The 15,963-nt window shown below is 39.6% G+C and overlaps 1 protein-coding gene across 6 annotated transcripts in view; it reads left to right on the plus strand.

The window, feature by feature from the left end:
- GSAP (gamma-secretase activating protein) overlaps positions 1-15,963 on the plus strand; it is a 44,762-nt gene that overhangs the window by 15,146 nt on the left and 13,653 nt on the right. For 4 of the 6 annotated variants that reach the window (XR_014616162.1, XM_084206004.1, XM_084206005.1 and 1 more), the window contains 11 exons: positions 3,568-3,645; positions 5,743-5,820; positions 6,286-6,378; positions 7,666-7,883; positions 8,163-8,232; positions 8,870-8,952; positions 9,569-9,622; positions 13,320-13,445; positions 13,867-13,922; positions 14,332-14,363; positions 15,890-15,951. Coding sequence is in view for 5 of the 6 variants with exons in the window: in XM_084206004.1 (XP_084062130.1) it covers positions 3,568-3,645; positions 5,743-5,820; positions 6,286-6,378; positions 7,666-7,883; positions 8,163-8,232; positions 8,870-8,952; positions 9,569-9,622; positions 13,320-13,445; positions 13,867-13,922; positions 14,332-14,363; positions 15,890-15,951 (950 nt within the window). In the remaining variant the exon portion in view is untranslated. The remainder of the gene's footprint in view (positions 1-3,567; positions 3,646-5,742; positions 5,821-6,285; positions 6,379-7,665; positions 7,884-8,162; positions 8,233-8,869; positions 8,953-9,568; positions 9,623-13,319; positions 13,446-13,866; positions 13,923-14,331; positions 14,364-15,889; positions 15,952-15,963) is intronic. The other 2 variants (XM_084206006.1, XM_084206008.1) reach the window with 1 other exon arrangement.

Raw genomic sequence — 15,963 nt, forward strand, 5'->3', positions numbered from 1 at the left:
GTGTTGCAGGAGAGGCTCTACATGTCCCTCCCCGAGGTCTGCTGTGCGCACAGCGAACTGCTGAGCTGTCTGCCACTTACACTGAAATGACCATTAGTGCAAATCAAGTGAAATACAGCTTCCTCACATGGATTTCTTTTCTTACCAAGGCAAACTGCATGCTTATAAAGATTAGAAGGAAGGAATTAGAAGTAAGAGAAAGCCAAAGTTCTGTCTTTCAAATGTAGATTAGGGTTTTTCTCTGTTAGCATGCCAATTTCTTATATAAACAGCCAGTCCAGTAATAGAAAATATTATTTATTTGTATATAAGTTTCCTTTTAAAACCTGTACTCTTCTGGGGAGGAGTATATTCAGACTGAAGTACCTCCTTGAGTTTAGGATGAAATTCTGTCATCCTCCAGCAGGACTGTTGTTTTAGTTACTGCGAAGTAAAATGTTTTTTTCTGTCTGGTGAGACAGTATTTAAAATTTGTGTGGAACCTTTCTAAAGCAAAAGCAAAAGTAAGTGCTTTTCATTGCACTTACTGTAAAACAGATAATTTGACAATTGCACTCAAATGAGATTACTGTATGTGGCTTTTCCTTGAATATTGTTTAAAACTGAGGATTACCTTGCACAACCCATTTCTGGTAACTAACAGTTTGGACCAAGTTATTTTGGTGCTAAAACCATATGTAGTTGTTGAAGAACACTGTGGGTAATCACACTAAAGTTCCCTTTTGTGCCTCAGGGGTGATTTGCAAAACTGGACTGCAAGTTCTTTGTGGAGCAGACTGTGCCTGCTGTGGGACTGCTAGCACAGCTCTGATATTAATGCTAGTATCCCTGCTTGTACCATTCAGACATCCCTGGCAAAGTGCAATTGGCAAAACTTCAAACTGGAATATTCCATGCAATTTCCCATATAATAAAACTCTTATTGGCTCCTGCCAGTCTGAACTCTGAATGAAATCACGTCTTCTTTCTCAAACTTCTGCAGCAGAAAAGTAGCTCTGTTCCTTACACTCAGCACAGACAAAATCTCTCCAGATAAAAACCCCCATGTAATTCTTGAATAGCTGAGATCAATAGCAATCCCAGTCTCAGAATTAACTTGGCATGTCCAGAATTCAGTGGTTATTAGATAAACACTGTACTGTTATGTGTTCTCTTAGTGCTTTAGAAATATTTTTCAATTAAATTTGCTCAATATTTAAAAAATGTAGGCAGTAAGAGGTCATAGACACTGGATTACAGCAGCTAACTATCTCCTGAAATTTAGGCATCTGGACTATTTTCTAGAGAGAAATAGGCATCTCCAGAGAATGAGTCAATCCATATTTCTTTGTCTGCTGAATAGGCGTCTAAATGAGAGATGTTTGGATGGCTGAAGTTAAGTGAGGCAAGTCCCTCCTAAGTCAGTACACTAGACAAAATGTCCTGGTGCAATGTTGTATTTGAGTTGTGACATTTGGATGCTGTGTTGAGATGCTGTTACAGCCTTATGTCTTGAATTTTTGCTTGAATAGAAATGAGGAATTCAGTTAAAGTTTCCTAGGGAAAACTTAATTTCTGCATATCATAGGTGACTCTTGCAGTCTCAATGGGCTGGCTTGTCGAGTGCCAGAGTTCTAACTGCTGTTTCCTGAATAGGAGTAGATTTTTTTTTTTTTTTTTTACCTTTGTGGTCAAGATCTTTTTTCTCTTTTATTTCTGGAAAGATAGGTGTCCATCCAAGTATATCCTCACATGAGTCTTCTCACCTTGCAGCATTCAGCTTTTACTACAGCTTTTACTGTTTGCAAATTATTTTGAAATGAGTAGTGTGGAAGACCTGGCTCTGAATACAGTTGCAATTGGCTAATAAGCTTTCCCTGCAGCAGCTCAACTCAGCCCTAATTTGCAGAGAGTGCTGCTAAGGGTAGGAAAGGATTCTGTGGTGTATTCTTAGTGTCTGGCTACTCTGTTGGGATTGCCAGGACTGTGTCAGATGTAACTTTGCTTGGACACCTGTTGGTCTGAGGCTGCCATGTTTCTGTCTGTATTAACAAAGCCCCATTTGTTATTTCCGGTTGTTTGTAGCTCAGTTTGTTGACACATGGAGCAATATTGTTGAGTTGAAAGATGCACATCCTATTTATAGCCTGCCATAGCTGCCGTTTCTGTGGTCAGCTTGCACATTGCCCACTGGCGCCTCAGTCTGAGCACACTCGCTTGCCTGTTGTGCAATTTACGGAGCAGTGTACACAGAAGACTCCAGCATACAAGAAGGAAATTTGCAGTGCTGGAAGGGAGCTGTTGATAATAAAACAGCAATCCAGTGGGCTGCTGGAACTTTTCCAGTCTTCCTCATGAGTCCTGATGCTGCTACTTTAAAAATTATGCATGTTCTGAAAGAAGCAAGTGCTCTGGCAAAATGCCCTGTCTGTTGTCTGAGTGACTCAAATATCCAAGCAAAACTGTATCAAACCATATTCAGTCAGCTAAGAATAAGCAGAAAGAAAAACTGCACCCTAAGAACACAGTTACCTTCCCCAGAAGGCAGAAGCATGAACTGTCTCAGCCATATCTGTATCACAGCTACGGTACAGCCTTGTGGTGTGAAATACTGAGGCATTTCATCAAATAAAGTAACTGGGTACCTGTGCTTTTTTTGTACTTGTGCTTTTCCCATACTGTGTCGTTTTCTGCATAACTTGTACAAACAGCCTTTTATTTTTTACAGAACAGTACCTGTATTAGTACTACTTTCTTTTCTTCTTTTAAATTATAAACTTCCAATAAAGGTAAAAGGTGAATAAAGGTCATATTGTGAACGAGCTTTTCCAGCTGTGCAGGGATAATGTGGTTTGGAAGCTGTTTTCAACATGAATGCCAAAGCATCAGAGCAAGGGGATTAAATTTTTTATAAGAGATGAAAGCAGGATTGCCATCCAGTGGGTCAAAACAGGATCATTTTGATCTAGAATTATTCTGTGAGTGGGAAACCTTCCTGTATGCAGTACCCTGGCTGAAATGAACTTGCCCCAAGGACTGACTTCTCTCCTAAAAAGGTAATAGCAGTTCTTTGGGCTGGAAAGGGGAGAAGTGGCTATCACTTCTAGTGTGAGAAAGCTTTGGTAGTGTATTCATGCTGCTGCCAATATGAGATTACTTGAAAAGCAAAGAAATGGTGTTTTATTATATTGGTGAGCATATCTGACAGCTCCTGAACACAAAATACAGGGATTGAGGCAGTCTGGAGAGAGAAAGGTTTCATCAGCTTTCTGACTGCAAGTGTGATTTCTCCTGGAAAGGGCTAAAATGTACTTCCCCTAAAAGAAAGAACTGGCTATGACAGGACACAGGTTTTCATTGTGCCAGAGTGCCTCCTCAGTTCTTTCTTGATTTTGTTTCATTAGGTAAATGATTATTAGAGTCCATAATAGATATTCCTGTAATCCTTACCTTTTTTGAGAGATTATTTTTAGTTGAATAAAGTTTGGTTGACTGTTGAAACAGGCTTGATTTGGTTTTGTGCAGTATAAAGATGTCTCAATATTCAGCTGGACAAGTGAATTTTCTTTCCCTATTTTGTCTTTTTAGGAGGCTTGTGTGTGTGTTGTAGTCTAGTCTCTGATACTCCTCATGAGATCATATACTCCATATATTTTTTACATAAAGGTAAGACTAACTTGTTAATTTACTGTACTTTATTTTGGAGAATGTCAGTGTGCTGAAAGAGTCAGAGAATGCCTTTCAAAACAACTACCAAAGTCTGCAGACAAAGCTAGTGTGGCTGGTGTTTCAAGACAGCAAGCTGCCTTTAGCTGCCTTTAGCTTTGGCTTTTCTGCTGTAGGCTTCCTGCCTGATGCTGAGTGAGTAGCTTCAAACCAGTGGCCTTGTAAATGGTTATTAATTTGGTCCCTTATTTCTAGCCAGACTTTCCAGCATGCTGAGCACAGACATCAATGAAATCTGTGGGAGCTTGCAGGTGTGTTGTACTTATGCCATAAGGCATCTGTATGGGAAATAGAGCCAACAGCTCTTAGCTTGAATGTCTGTTTAGAATTCCAGTTCCATGTGTCATTTTCACAGCAAGAGGTGCAACACCCACTGACTCTAAGAATAGTTGCTGTGTAAGTGGTGCTCAAGCTCTTAAAGTTAAGACCTTTGTTTTAAAATAATAAAGGACATTGTTTTATTCCAATCAGAATAAAAGTTCTTGTTATCAAGATTTTCAGAGAGGCAAATTATTTCTCAACTGAGAAGCTGCATAGTATGGAGTAACTGTGTTCAAGTGCACACTATGTCTCTGTTCTACCTTAACTGTTTGCTTTCTTGTGTCAGGATGCTTCTCATATGTCAGAGCTGCTCATACAAGTTGCTTTGCTGCTGGAATATTGTGGGATTGAGTGAATTACCTTTTTATGTTCTTGAAGGCATTAACAAATTGGAAAAAGTCCTTTTTGGGTGTGACACACTGTGCATTGAACTGCTGCAAAGGGCTGATTTCCCCAGACACACCTGACGTGTAGCCAAAGAGTTGTTGGATTGCTTGGAGCCAGCCATGGCCCTTGTACAACCTGATCTGTTCTAGGAAGAAACTGAGGATAAATATGGTGACATTGACTAGCTAAGTCTGAAATGACCTCTGTGGAATGGAGTTGTTTGGTGCAGAGCTGTTTGTGGGTTCATGTGAGATTCAGCAGTTGTACAAGAGAATTTTAATAATGGTCCTACAGTGACCCACAGAAGCAGTGGTATATTGGGTCCATTATTCACATTTTGGAGTCCATAAGCCATATCTTGAAGACATTTAAAAAGTTCTATTTATTCTGCAGCCTCTGTAATCTTGGCTGGAAGCTTCCCACCCCTGTTAAAACAGTCACTCCAGCATAAACAGAAAAGTCACGATGTTGCAGTTGAATTCTGCAGTGCTGGTTTTAGCTTGCATGTGCTCATACTGGCAAGTGACAAAGTGGTGATGGGGAGTATACTGACTCATTACAAGCTAACTTCAGTCAGTATTTTGTATGAAGAACTGTATTTTTTGATGCCTCTGCCTCTGTAGTGTTGCTGTTGGTGATTTTTCTCTTCTTGATCCTGTAAACTGTGGATCTTATATTGAATTTCCATGCATTACTAAGTAGCATCCTAATCATGACACCATTAGTTACTAGGATCTTCAGCTTTTCTCAGAGAAAGAGAATATTTGTGGGCATTGTGTCATTCTTACTGGGGTGCCAGAAGTGTGGTAGAACTCTAGATTAAAACAACAGCTGTGCTGATGCAAAGCCCATGCAAACACAGCAGGTCTGAAATTGGCCTTTGTATAAATGGAGCTGAACTAAATCAGAGCAATAGGGCATGCAGATAAACAAAGTGGAAATTATTTAAAGTAATTGAAAGATCACCAAAATGTGAAACAGAGCTATATAAAGGATTTGTGTTTGGTTTTTTCTGGGGGAAAGGTATTTTTACAGAAGCTTGCTCTGGGATGGAGTGCTTCTTTAAACACAAACATAGGCTGGGCAGTGCATGGCTAGTTTTCAGACACTAAAGGTGCATTGTGTAGGTGCCAGACTACTAAGTGTGCAGGAACTCTGTTCAGGATGGATTAAATCTGTCTGTGCAGACAACCCCATAAAGCAGTCTGAAAGATCCCCGTTTGGGTCTATGGGAACTGCAGAAGTTTCTAGCTATAAAGTCATAGGTGGATTGTAACAAATGGTGTTTATTGTTTGAGGTTTTTAAAGTTGTTTTTTTTTTCCCCTCAGGTTACAACAAAACTTTTACAGTTTCTCTAGAAAGAGCTGAATCCCATCAATTGAAGGAAGTGGCTTTTATGAATCTTGGTAGGTTACTTACTTGTGTTACTTTCCTGTGTGATTGCCATTCTCTGTGTAGTACAGAGACAAATGGCTAACTCTTCTCTGGAAGGGAAGGATTTTTTTTCCTCAGCTTTAGGTAGCAGTGTTATTTTGCTGCCTTTCTTCTGCTTGCCTTTGGTATTTGGTGCTTGATATTGCACTGCCTCACTATTAGTAAACAGCTTCTTCTGAAATTGTCTCAAAATCTGTGCTGGACACCAGCTGCTATGTTCTTGAGGATCTCAAGTTTCTTGAATCCTACCCTGGAAACCCAAATGTACTGCTAGTGTTTCCTGTGTTAATACAACAGCAGCTTTTAATCTTTTCAATTTCCTAGATACAATCAATTCCTCACAGAGAAGTGGGCCTAGCTGAGAATCATGTGAAAGAGCCTCTTAAAGCAAATAAGTGATCAAGTGCTAAATTGACCACTGTTGTTTCTTTAAATAGACTATTATGTAGCTGCTTATTTGCCTGGCCAGTTCCTGCACCTCCTGAACATTCAACATCCTGACATGCTGTGCTATAGTTTGTTTCTGACAGGTATAGTAAAACTGCTTTAAGTAATTTAATTGTTATTGTGGAAACTTGTTCATATCTCTTTATACGAAAGTTGTATTTGTCAATGTTTCCTTATTGCACAGTGTTCTGACAAAGGAAGGATACTCAAAAAATGACATTTTTGCTACTTTCCATTTTAGAGGGAGAAGCTGAACTGGCATTTCATACTTCATGTATTTCATACTTTTTGCTTGTTATGAAATGGAAGAATACCTTTCACTGAATTTGAAATTCTCTGCCTTGGTTTCATAGTTTCCCTTCCCCCAACTTTGCCCATGTTCTTGGTCCTCCACTGTTGTCAAATTTCACATGAGATGTAAATTTGACTTTACATTTCCTTCCTCCAATTGAGTTGCTCTAAATGTGTGTGTTTGGAGGGTGTGGGGAAAGGAAATCTGTGTTTCCTTCACCTGATCAGGCTGATGCAATTTAATTTAGAGTCTCATCTGAGATGTGTGTTACTTCATTTCCAACGCATTTCCAACAAACACGTCTTTGTGGGAAGTGGTTTATTTTTGGAAGTGGGGTGCCTTTGTTTGAAAACAGAATTCTGTTGTTCTGATTGGGTGAAGGGGACATAAATTGTGGAAACTGGTGCAGGGGCAGCATTGCAGAAAGCTAATACCTGTTTTGTATGTGTAATGCAATACTGTCCTGCTAAAAATGAGTGGAAAGCATTACTACTGGATGGTGGGCCTGATTTCTCTGATGCAAGGGCTCTGAAATACAGTACCTGTAAGGTACCATGGTGGTGAACACTGGTACATAAATAAAATTATTTTGGTCTGAGGCTTCAGTGAATAATCATAGAGCAGAACCTTCCTGTTTTGGCAATTTGGATTGATGGCAAGAGATCCACCAAGAGAAGTTTGTATCATGCTTCTGCATGTGAGCAGTTCTGACCCGCACAAGCTGTACCAATAGGTGCTAATGCTAGTGTTGAACTTGTGCTACTGTCCTTCTGCTCTGCTCTGTTCCATCACATCTACTCTGATTTGTCTTGGAGCAGCATTGTGAGCCTGAAATCTCTACACCTTCTCTGTGTCAGCAATAGGGAAGGAGAGAACTGAGTATGGACTGTGCTCCTTATCTGCTTTCTTTAGGGATCCAGCACCATTCCTTCTCCTCGTCAGTATATACTACCAGGCAGGCAGTGCAAGAGGCAGACTCTTTCTTACTGCTGAGGGCCTAGGAATCTTAAGAGAAATACTGGTAGCAAGAAAATTTTATGTTCTTACTCCTTTTTGTTCTCAAACCAATGTTCTTCAGGTGAGGATGCAAGAATTGACGCGTTACAAAACTGTTCCATCCGGTCCCCCTGGGTGTCAACAGTCCTGGATTGCAATGCAGGAAGTCTGTATGATGTGAGCATCAGTGACAGTGCCTTGCTGCAGTTCCTACAGAAGAGCAAACGAGACTGTGAGAGACTGGCAGCTCTGCATTGTGCCCTGCTCTACTTCCAATACACAGAAGACTTGGAAATGCAGGTGGGAAAAGAACCTCCTCTAAAATTTTTTCCAGTGACTGATGTCTTATACAAAGCAGGAGCAGGCCATTAGAGGTCCTGATTCACCTGGTAGTGCCAAGAGGCTCATCAGGTGGGCTGCCCTAAACCCCATTATCAATCCAGGCTGTCCTGAAAACATTTGTGTCACTATCACTACTCCATGCAAAGTGTTAACTACCAAAACCAAATTTTCTATACTGTCTTACAACACTTGATCAAACAGAGAGATATGACAAGCTCCCTGTTCTCATTCTGACAGATTATTCAGTGGATTTCTGAGAACCTGTCAACATGTCATTCTTTTGACCCCATTCAAGAATTTATCATTGGTAGGTACTTCTTTTCCTGCATTCTGAGTTTTCCTGCACACTCCAGTTGACACTAAGGAGAGGCCATGGCAGTACAAACTGACTCTTATTTCTGAACTTTTTGATTATGATTTGTGTTAACTAACCTGTGTTTTGTGGCATTAAGAGACAGTATCAGTAGTTTAGAAGATACTTAGACATCTCAAAATCAGATTGGCAGTAAAACTTTTCAAATGCATTCTTCTGTCTAATGGAACAAATGAATTTATCATTATTTTAGGTCTCTGGAGATTGTCTCCTTAGCTCCATTCTCCTCTAGCTCTAGCCCAAACCATTTTTTTCAAAAGGATTTGGCTTATCATGATACTCTCTTCTAATAGGTAGTTTCTCAGTCTAGCCAGTGCAGAGTCTTTGTACAAAGGACCCCTGCAGTGCTGAGCTGTAGCCAAGCAGCTGACCCAGCCCTGCAGCCATCTGGACTTCTCTTCCTCCTTTTGTGCACAGAATGGGACCAGTTCCACAATGGAGGAAGCTGTTTCAGAGACAGCAGCAGGATTTGTCCCTAAAAATGTGTCAGATAGGGAACAGTGAAGCCTACTCTTGTTAACTGATAGTTTATACAATCTTGCCCTTATAAATCTTTTCACATTACATTCAGCCTCCCTGTACTGCAGAATATGTCCAGAAACTCAGAACCTGGATAAACTCCTGCCCTACACATCACTGCATGACTGGACTGGGGTAAGATAACAGCTGGTACTTTAATTAATAGCTAGAGGGTCTGTTTTTTTATCCCTTAGTACAGCCTATAGCTTGTGTGTCTTACCTCTTCATAGATATGCTACAAATTGATACCTTTATGCCCGTGCTTTTTGCCTGTTTTAGTTTGCCAAGTCTTACCCTTTGTGGTGTTTTCCATGAGGCAAATTTTTTGTCAACAAATAAAAGCATTTGCAAAACCAAGAACAGTTATTATAATTGAATAGACGGTTAAATATCTCAGTTTTCATAATTAAGTATTAATTTATTCCTTATCACATGAGGTTTATAATGAATACAGAATACATTTAACCAGCAAAATCATGCACTTATTTCCAGGAAAAACAGAATCAGTAGAGTTAAGATTTACAAGTAAGCTTGAAGAAGTAAAATAACTTCAAGCAAGACTTTACAGTTAGAGCAAATAGTGTCTTAATTTCTCTGCTGTGACACTGTTCTAATATATTGTTTTTCTTAAAAATAAGGGCACAGTTTTGGCTAGCTAGCTAGTTTCCTGGAGGAAATGGGAGATGGAGATTAGATGCCCCATGTTCTATGCTAAATTGTAAGACTATAAATAATTTTTCTGTATTTATAGGCTGTCCCTGGAGTAATGTGTGCCACAGACATTATTTCTCTACCTGTGTTAGAGGTAAGTTCCAGTGTAAAACCACATTTGCACTTGCAGATTAGTAGCTGCTTTTTTTGTGGGTTGGGGGTGTGCTAAATATTAATGCAGCAGTATCCCCACAGCCCTATCAAAAAATAAATGTGAACAGAAAATTGCCCTGCTGGAAATGATTTATGCATTTACTAAAATATCAGTTAATCAGCCTCAAAGATGGTGGGGTTTTTTTCCCTTTCTGAAGACACCTCTGTTCAACAGGGAAGATTATCCATTAATTAATTCTTGTTGATCAGATTGATACAGCTTCACTTTATGACTTTGGTAGCTGAAGGCAGAAGTGGCATAACAGACAAGTAGGATTTCTGCACATGTCTACATATGCCCACTTTGAGGGCTGTTTCATTGTGCTGCCATTGGTGTGGATGGCTCGTGACCCTCTCACTTTGTTATGTCTGGAGCATCCTGTGATTGCACTGATGTCAGGGCTTTGGCTACTAAATCTAGACAAATTCCTGCACAGCCTGGAAAGGGCAGTGGGCTGTATGGGGAGAGCAGGGTAGGTTGTTTGGGTAGGAAATTGTACTTTCCGTTGAAAACAACATGAATGATTCTTCCTGTCTTCCCATTCCACTCCCTCAGCTCCAGTTTAGAGAAATTCTTGAAATTTTCCTAAGCACTCCCCTACAAAACCTGAAAGAGAATTTTAATAAGCAGTTTGTTGTGGAGAGCTAAGAGAAAGAATGAGGAGTTTAGACACACCAGCAACACATAGGATTAGACTCTGGATGCACGACAATGTTGTTCCATGTAGCTCTTTAAAGATGTGTTTATAATTAGTCATAAAGTATCACTGTTCACAAAACCTTTTAAAAATCAGTGAAATTGCCCACTGCTCTCTTACTCTGCAGCAGTGCATCACATTCATAGGGTTGCTGTCAGGGAATAGGGCTTTGCATGGCTTTGCTTGGAAGGGCTGCCCCGAGAACTGGGACACCTGGGAAAATCAGATCTTGAGAAAATTTGTGTGCAGATAATCCCTGTAATTCACTGAGGTCAAAGTTAGCAGGACTTTAATTTGTCTGAGATTGAACCTCAAGCCCCTGGGTCACATGCCTTTAGCAGCTATACTTCCTGATTGTGGAACTCATTTCCTATTTCTGTCTGAAACCTAAACAGATTGAAAAGGTCAGAGTTGAGCTAAAGACAAATATTTCCTGCTACTTTTGATGGCAAATTGCTGTGACTCTTGCATGAGGACAAAGATGCTAATGCACAGGGTAAAATTTAATGCTCTGGCTGTTTTGTACCAGTGTCACAAACCCACCACAGCTTAAGTGGTCAGTTGGTGTTTCAGCTGGTGCATGTTGTTGGCATCAGGAGTCAGACCCTGGTGAGAGATCTGGTTCTACGAGTAGTATTTCTGTTGCAGAGATTTTATGGCATTTCAGAGAAAAAATGGTTAATTGTTACTTTGAGAACTTTTTGGAGTTCTCAAGCCCATGAGTTGTTGAGAGCTTTTGGGAGGGCTATGTCCACATTCACATTAAAAAAAATGTTCTGTTTGGGTATCAGGTGTTTTTGTGACTAAATTCTTGTTCGTTAAGTTATACTGAGAAAGGGGAAACAGTTAGTCCAATTGTCCAAAAGCTCTACATAAGGATTGCAATTAATAAGTCTAGTTTTCTCTCCCTTTTTAAGCACAAACCAAACTTGCAGGGTGCAAATAAGTTCAGCTGGAAAGAGAGACGGCAGGAGGAAGAAGGGAAATAAAGGAAGTAGGAGGAGGTCCAGGGGAAGAGTTGAAATATATAGTACAAGAAATTGTCAGAGCACCAAGAAAGAGTTTGTCCCTTGTGCTGTACTGAGCCCCTGGGGTGCAGAGTGATGCTTTACAATGCTCTCTGAATGCCATCAGTGCTGGGGAGACACTACAGTCCAGAGAGACATGGGCTCTTGAAAGCAATTGTCACCCCACATCTTTTCCAAGGGGTGTAGGAGAGAGCCCTCAGTCTTCAGTTAAAAACCCACTACATATGAAAGGCTTCATGGGAGCTTTTTGTGTATTGCAAACTGGTGAGGCCTTGCTTTGACTTCTGGTAATACAATGTCTTTTAAGTGTCATGCTTAGGCGTTAATTATGACTCTCTAGAAATGTCTCCCAAATAAACACCTAAGATGAAGAAGCCTTCTCTTTTTAGTCCTTACCCTGGTGATCCTCAAGAAATAATAGATTTAATTGAAAAAATCCTTTACTTTAAACTTTTGACTTTTTAATGAGGTCTGATGCAATGCATTTTTTTGGGATTAAAAACAGACAACACACAAGCCTACCACTTCCTGTTAGAGATTTCTTATATGAAAAAAAATTGCTGTCTTGCTTCTCATTGCCACATATCCAAGTCCAGTGTGGTCTGAACGCAGTTCTGCAGTGGTAGTGCTGTTGCATGGATTGGTCACTAGATGATACCCTTATGCTGTATTTAATATTTCTCTGATTTCATATTGGTAACCTTTAGGCAACATTCTGCAGTAGTAGGTTGTAGATGTCATGAGTTAGGTCCAAGAGAGAGAACATATGGTGCTATATGTCATCCTAGTTTGCAGCTGCTAAGTATAACTAATATGAAGCAAAACCCAAGATTTATTGTCTCTGCTGCAGCTACAATAATAAAGTGACAATAGGCACTGGCAGCAAGAGGAAAGTGGCTGGCAGAATTGAGTCTTTGAAATTTATTTTCCTTGACAAATTATAGTTTATAGTAGGAAGTGGTTTCTTCCTTTTGAGGTTTTCTTTTAAGGTTATTGTTATTGTAGGATGGTTGAGAGGAGAGAGCAAAATCCAGTATGTTAGTGCAAGTAGATGAATACTGTGAATTCAAAGCTCTCTTGATTCAAATGTTGTTACTGCAGTGTCTGTGTTGGGAGATAATGTATATTAAGAGAGGCAAGAACAGCTCATACCATCTCTTGTTTTTTAAAACTGTCCAAAAAGAACTGCCTTAATGTCATCTCTTCCTCAGCAATAATTGTGTCTTGCCCCCCTTATAAACAGCAGCTTCAAATTTTTATACCCAGTCCAAGAACTAGCTCAGGAAAGTGGTGTACTTTTGTTTAGATTTTGATCCTCCTGTCTGTTCACAGCTGAGTTTAGATTAATTTTAGCATTAGAGTAAAATGCTTTAGAATTGCCATGGAAATTTTTGGATTTTGTTTCTTTTCTGGGATGAAGCACTGTTACTTGGGGTTGGTAAATGGATATTTGCAATCTAAGTATTAATGCAGCTTGAAACTAGTGGCATCCTGCAGCTGTTGTGGCCATGGTGGTATTCCCCTATTTGGAATTGCTAGAAACCTCAAATTGGATTTATTTGACCAAATGTAAACATTTACATCTAAGTTAGTAGCCTAAGGCTCTTTTTACAGTCAGAGGAAGTCTAGACAATATGGCCAGTGTAGTCTGTGGTGCAGTTCTTCCCATCTCAAACATGTAAATAGGTCAGATGAATTGTGACCCAGAAATACTTGTTCCTTCCCAGGCACCAAATCTTGACCTCAAATCATTCCATCAAGAGAATTTAGTTTTGATGCTTTGGTTTAACTTTTTTCACTTTGATTGTTTTTACACTAATCACATGTCTTTGCAGTCATTTAGTGGGAGGATGATAAGGTATTTCTTTAAGAGGACAGCCTATATTCATGCTTTCTCTGCAACACTTTGCAGTTCCAAAACTCCAAAGGCTTCTGGGAGAAACTCAACTCAAACTTGGAGAGTGTGAAGTATGCAGAGCCATACTTGCACTACCACAGTAAGGTGCTCAGGAGGGAATGGCGAAACCTTTCAGAAGAGGTGAGTGAGAAGCACTGGAGCTGAGGCACTGGAACTCTCCAGAGCTGCCTCTGAAATGGGGGTTTTAAAGTCAAGCATGGACGAGTTGGCTTTTTTATTTTGAAGATAAATGGGAATCTGATTATCAGAAGTGCAAAGACTTGCAGTCATTTCACCTAAGGTGATTGCCTCTAAGTTTTGTTCTCTTAAAATAATGCAAGAAATTAAAGAAAAGCAGAGCTTACTCTGTATTGTCACGAGGTTTACCTGTGTGTGAGTGTGTGAGAGCGTGGGCACTTAGAAGATGGTGTAAGGTCCTGCTGTGTTTTATTTCCATTCAAAGAGAAAAGCAAATTAATTTCTGATCTTCATTCTGTCAAGGAGTATTTTCTTTAGTCTTCTGTTTTGTTCATTTGGGGAATTTTGTTTGTTTACAAACCAGAGAGAGGAGAGAAGAACCACAGCATATTTGAGGAATATTTTTGAAAATGCCAAAAAGTACGTACTGGTTTATATTATATTTACCCCTTTTTATTTTGCCCAAATAGGTTGGAGGAATTAATGTGTCATTTAATAAATTTTTTAGGATCTGATTAGATATCTTTAAAGAAGATTATCCTGATGAAAATCAGTTATTGGAATCCTTGTAATCACTACAGCATTAACTGAAATACAGGTCTCTAGAGCTAGGGAATTTATGGTAGATGTGAAGTCATCCTCATGCAACCTAGACAGATAGAATTTTTTAATGCTGTGTAGTATTTTTACTACATTCAGTCACATGTTCTGTTCTCAGATGTCTTTAGCGATCTTTGAAAAAGCAAAGGCTCATTTGAGTTTTTAGTGATGTTATGAAGCCTTTAGGGTATTGCATATGAAACACACCGATTTTTGTTTCAAACCCCAGGGTGCTTTCTCATCTGGACACTTGGGACTCTGGTAAGTGAAACCTTTCTTGATGTAGGCCTTAGCTGTAAGACTTGGGTTTATTAGAATATTTCCATGCAGCTGTTGTTTGCTAGAAATCAGTTGCTATGTGTGTTTTCAGCATAGGAGAGTTTGAGGATTTAAGATGAGAAGAAAACTTTCATGTACTGACTAGGAAATGCCTGAAAATAAAGTCTCTAGCTCATATTGGATTAACAGCATAAGCAGTAAAATGTGGTCTGCTAAAGGATATCTTCTTCAGGATTTTTCTTGTGGAGCAGAATATCAATGACACCATGTTACTGTTGAGTCTTGTCCACTTGTAGCTGCCTTTGCAACATCAGAACTTGTGCAGGAGATTAGGGCTGGTTTAAAAACATGTAGGGAGACCAGGTGTAATGAATTTCCTTAGGCCAGAAACACTTGAGATTTTTTGATGCTCAGTTCCTCTGTCACAAATAAGTAAAACTGAATTTGGTGGTATATTATGTTCCTGCTGTTCATACATCAGTGCCTTCTATGTGCCCTGCCACTGTGTGCTGTGACATGCTGATGTAAGTGCTGCTTTGTCCTTTTATCACCAAGAATTTTCAGTGTACTCATTTCCAGCCCCTGACAGCAGTCATCTGTGTCACTGCTACTTATTGCAATGGGCTCTGACTTTGTATCCACTTTGTGAACCTCAGCTTTGAGTTTTCAAAGGTGCTTATTGATAAAGAAGTCAGATGTTTAACTGTGACTAGATAATTTCTAAATAGCTGCCATCCAGTAACAAGCATCTATGTAGTGTTTCCCTGTAGATTTGTCCTTGAGTCCTTTAAAACCAAGCCAGCACAGGTCTTTGTGCTGTAAGTGGTGGTGTAAATATATTTGAAGGTGAGCAAAAATAAGTGAAAATTTTGAAACAGTTCAGCACTTGGTTCCATAAAATCTTGAGCTGGTTTTATCTGTAGAAGATTGGTTTTCTTCCTTTGTTTTAGTAGACTGGAAGCACGGATTAGGAAATACAGGTTATTAATTTCAGCAGACACTGTGATCTCCTTCCATTTAGTTAGAGAAGTTGTGTTCTTTTCATAGTGGTCTACAAATGTGAGTAACAGAAGCAGTCAGACCATGGGAGAGAATCAGTGGGAGGTGATTCCCTGAACTATTTACTTTCTGTCTAGCCATTTTCTTGGAAAACCCATGCAGCTGCCAGTTTGTTTGTTTGTAAATGACAAGATCTAAGTAGCACATCAGTGCTGGTGTTGCCAAAAGCTTCTTTCTGCTTCTTTGCTCTCTTGAGTCACCACTCTGTGATAAATCTTACTTAAATATCAAAGAGAAGAAGAAGTGGATGGCAGATAAAGAGTTATTTTCCATTTTTCAGTTCTCTTATTCAGTCCATTGTTCTTCAGTGTCTTAGTTCTGTAGCAGAGTAGGTCAAACCACAGCTTCTGTTTGCTTGTCTGTTCCTAAGGACTTTTGAAGCTGGTTGAATTCTTGTGATATTTCTATAGTGCCATGTCCTTGAATGATTGTTGCTCTGTCTGTTTCAGAGGCGAGGCTGGTACCTCTCTTTGAAGAGGAGGATTATCAGCAGCAGTTGCTCATGGGACTGGTATGTGCTACT

The sequence above is a fragment of the Fringilla coelebs genome (genome assembly GCF_963513975.1).
Source record: "Fringilla coelebs genome assembly, chromosome: 5".
NCBI lineage: Eukaryota > Metazoa > Chordata > Aves > Passeriformes > Fringillidae > Fringilla > Fringilla coelebs.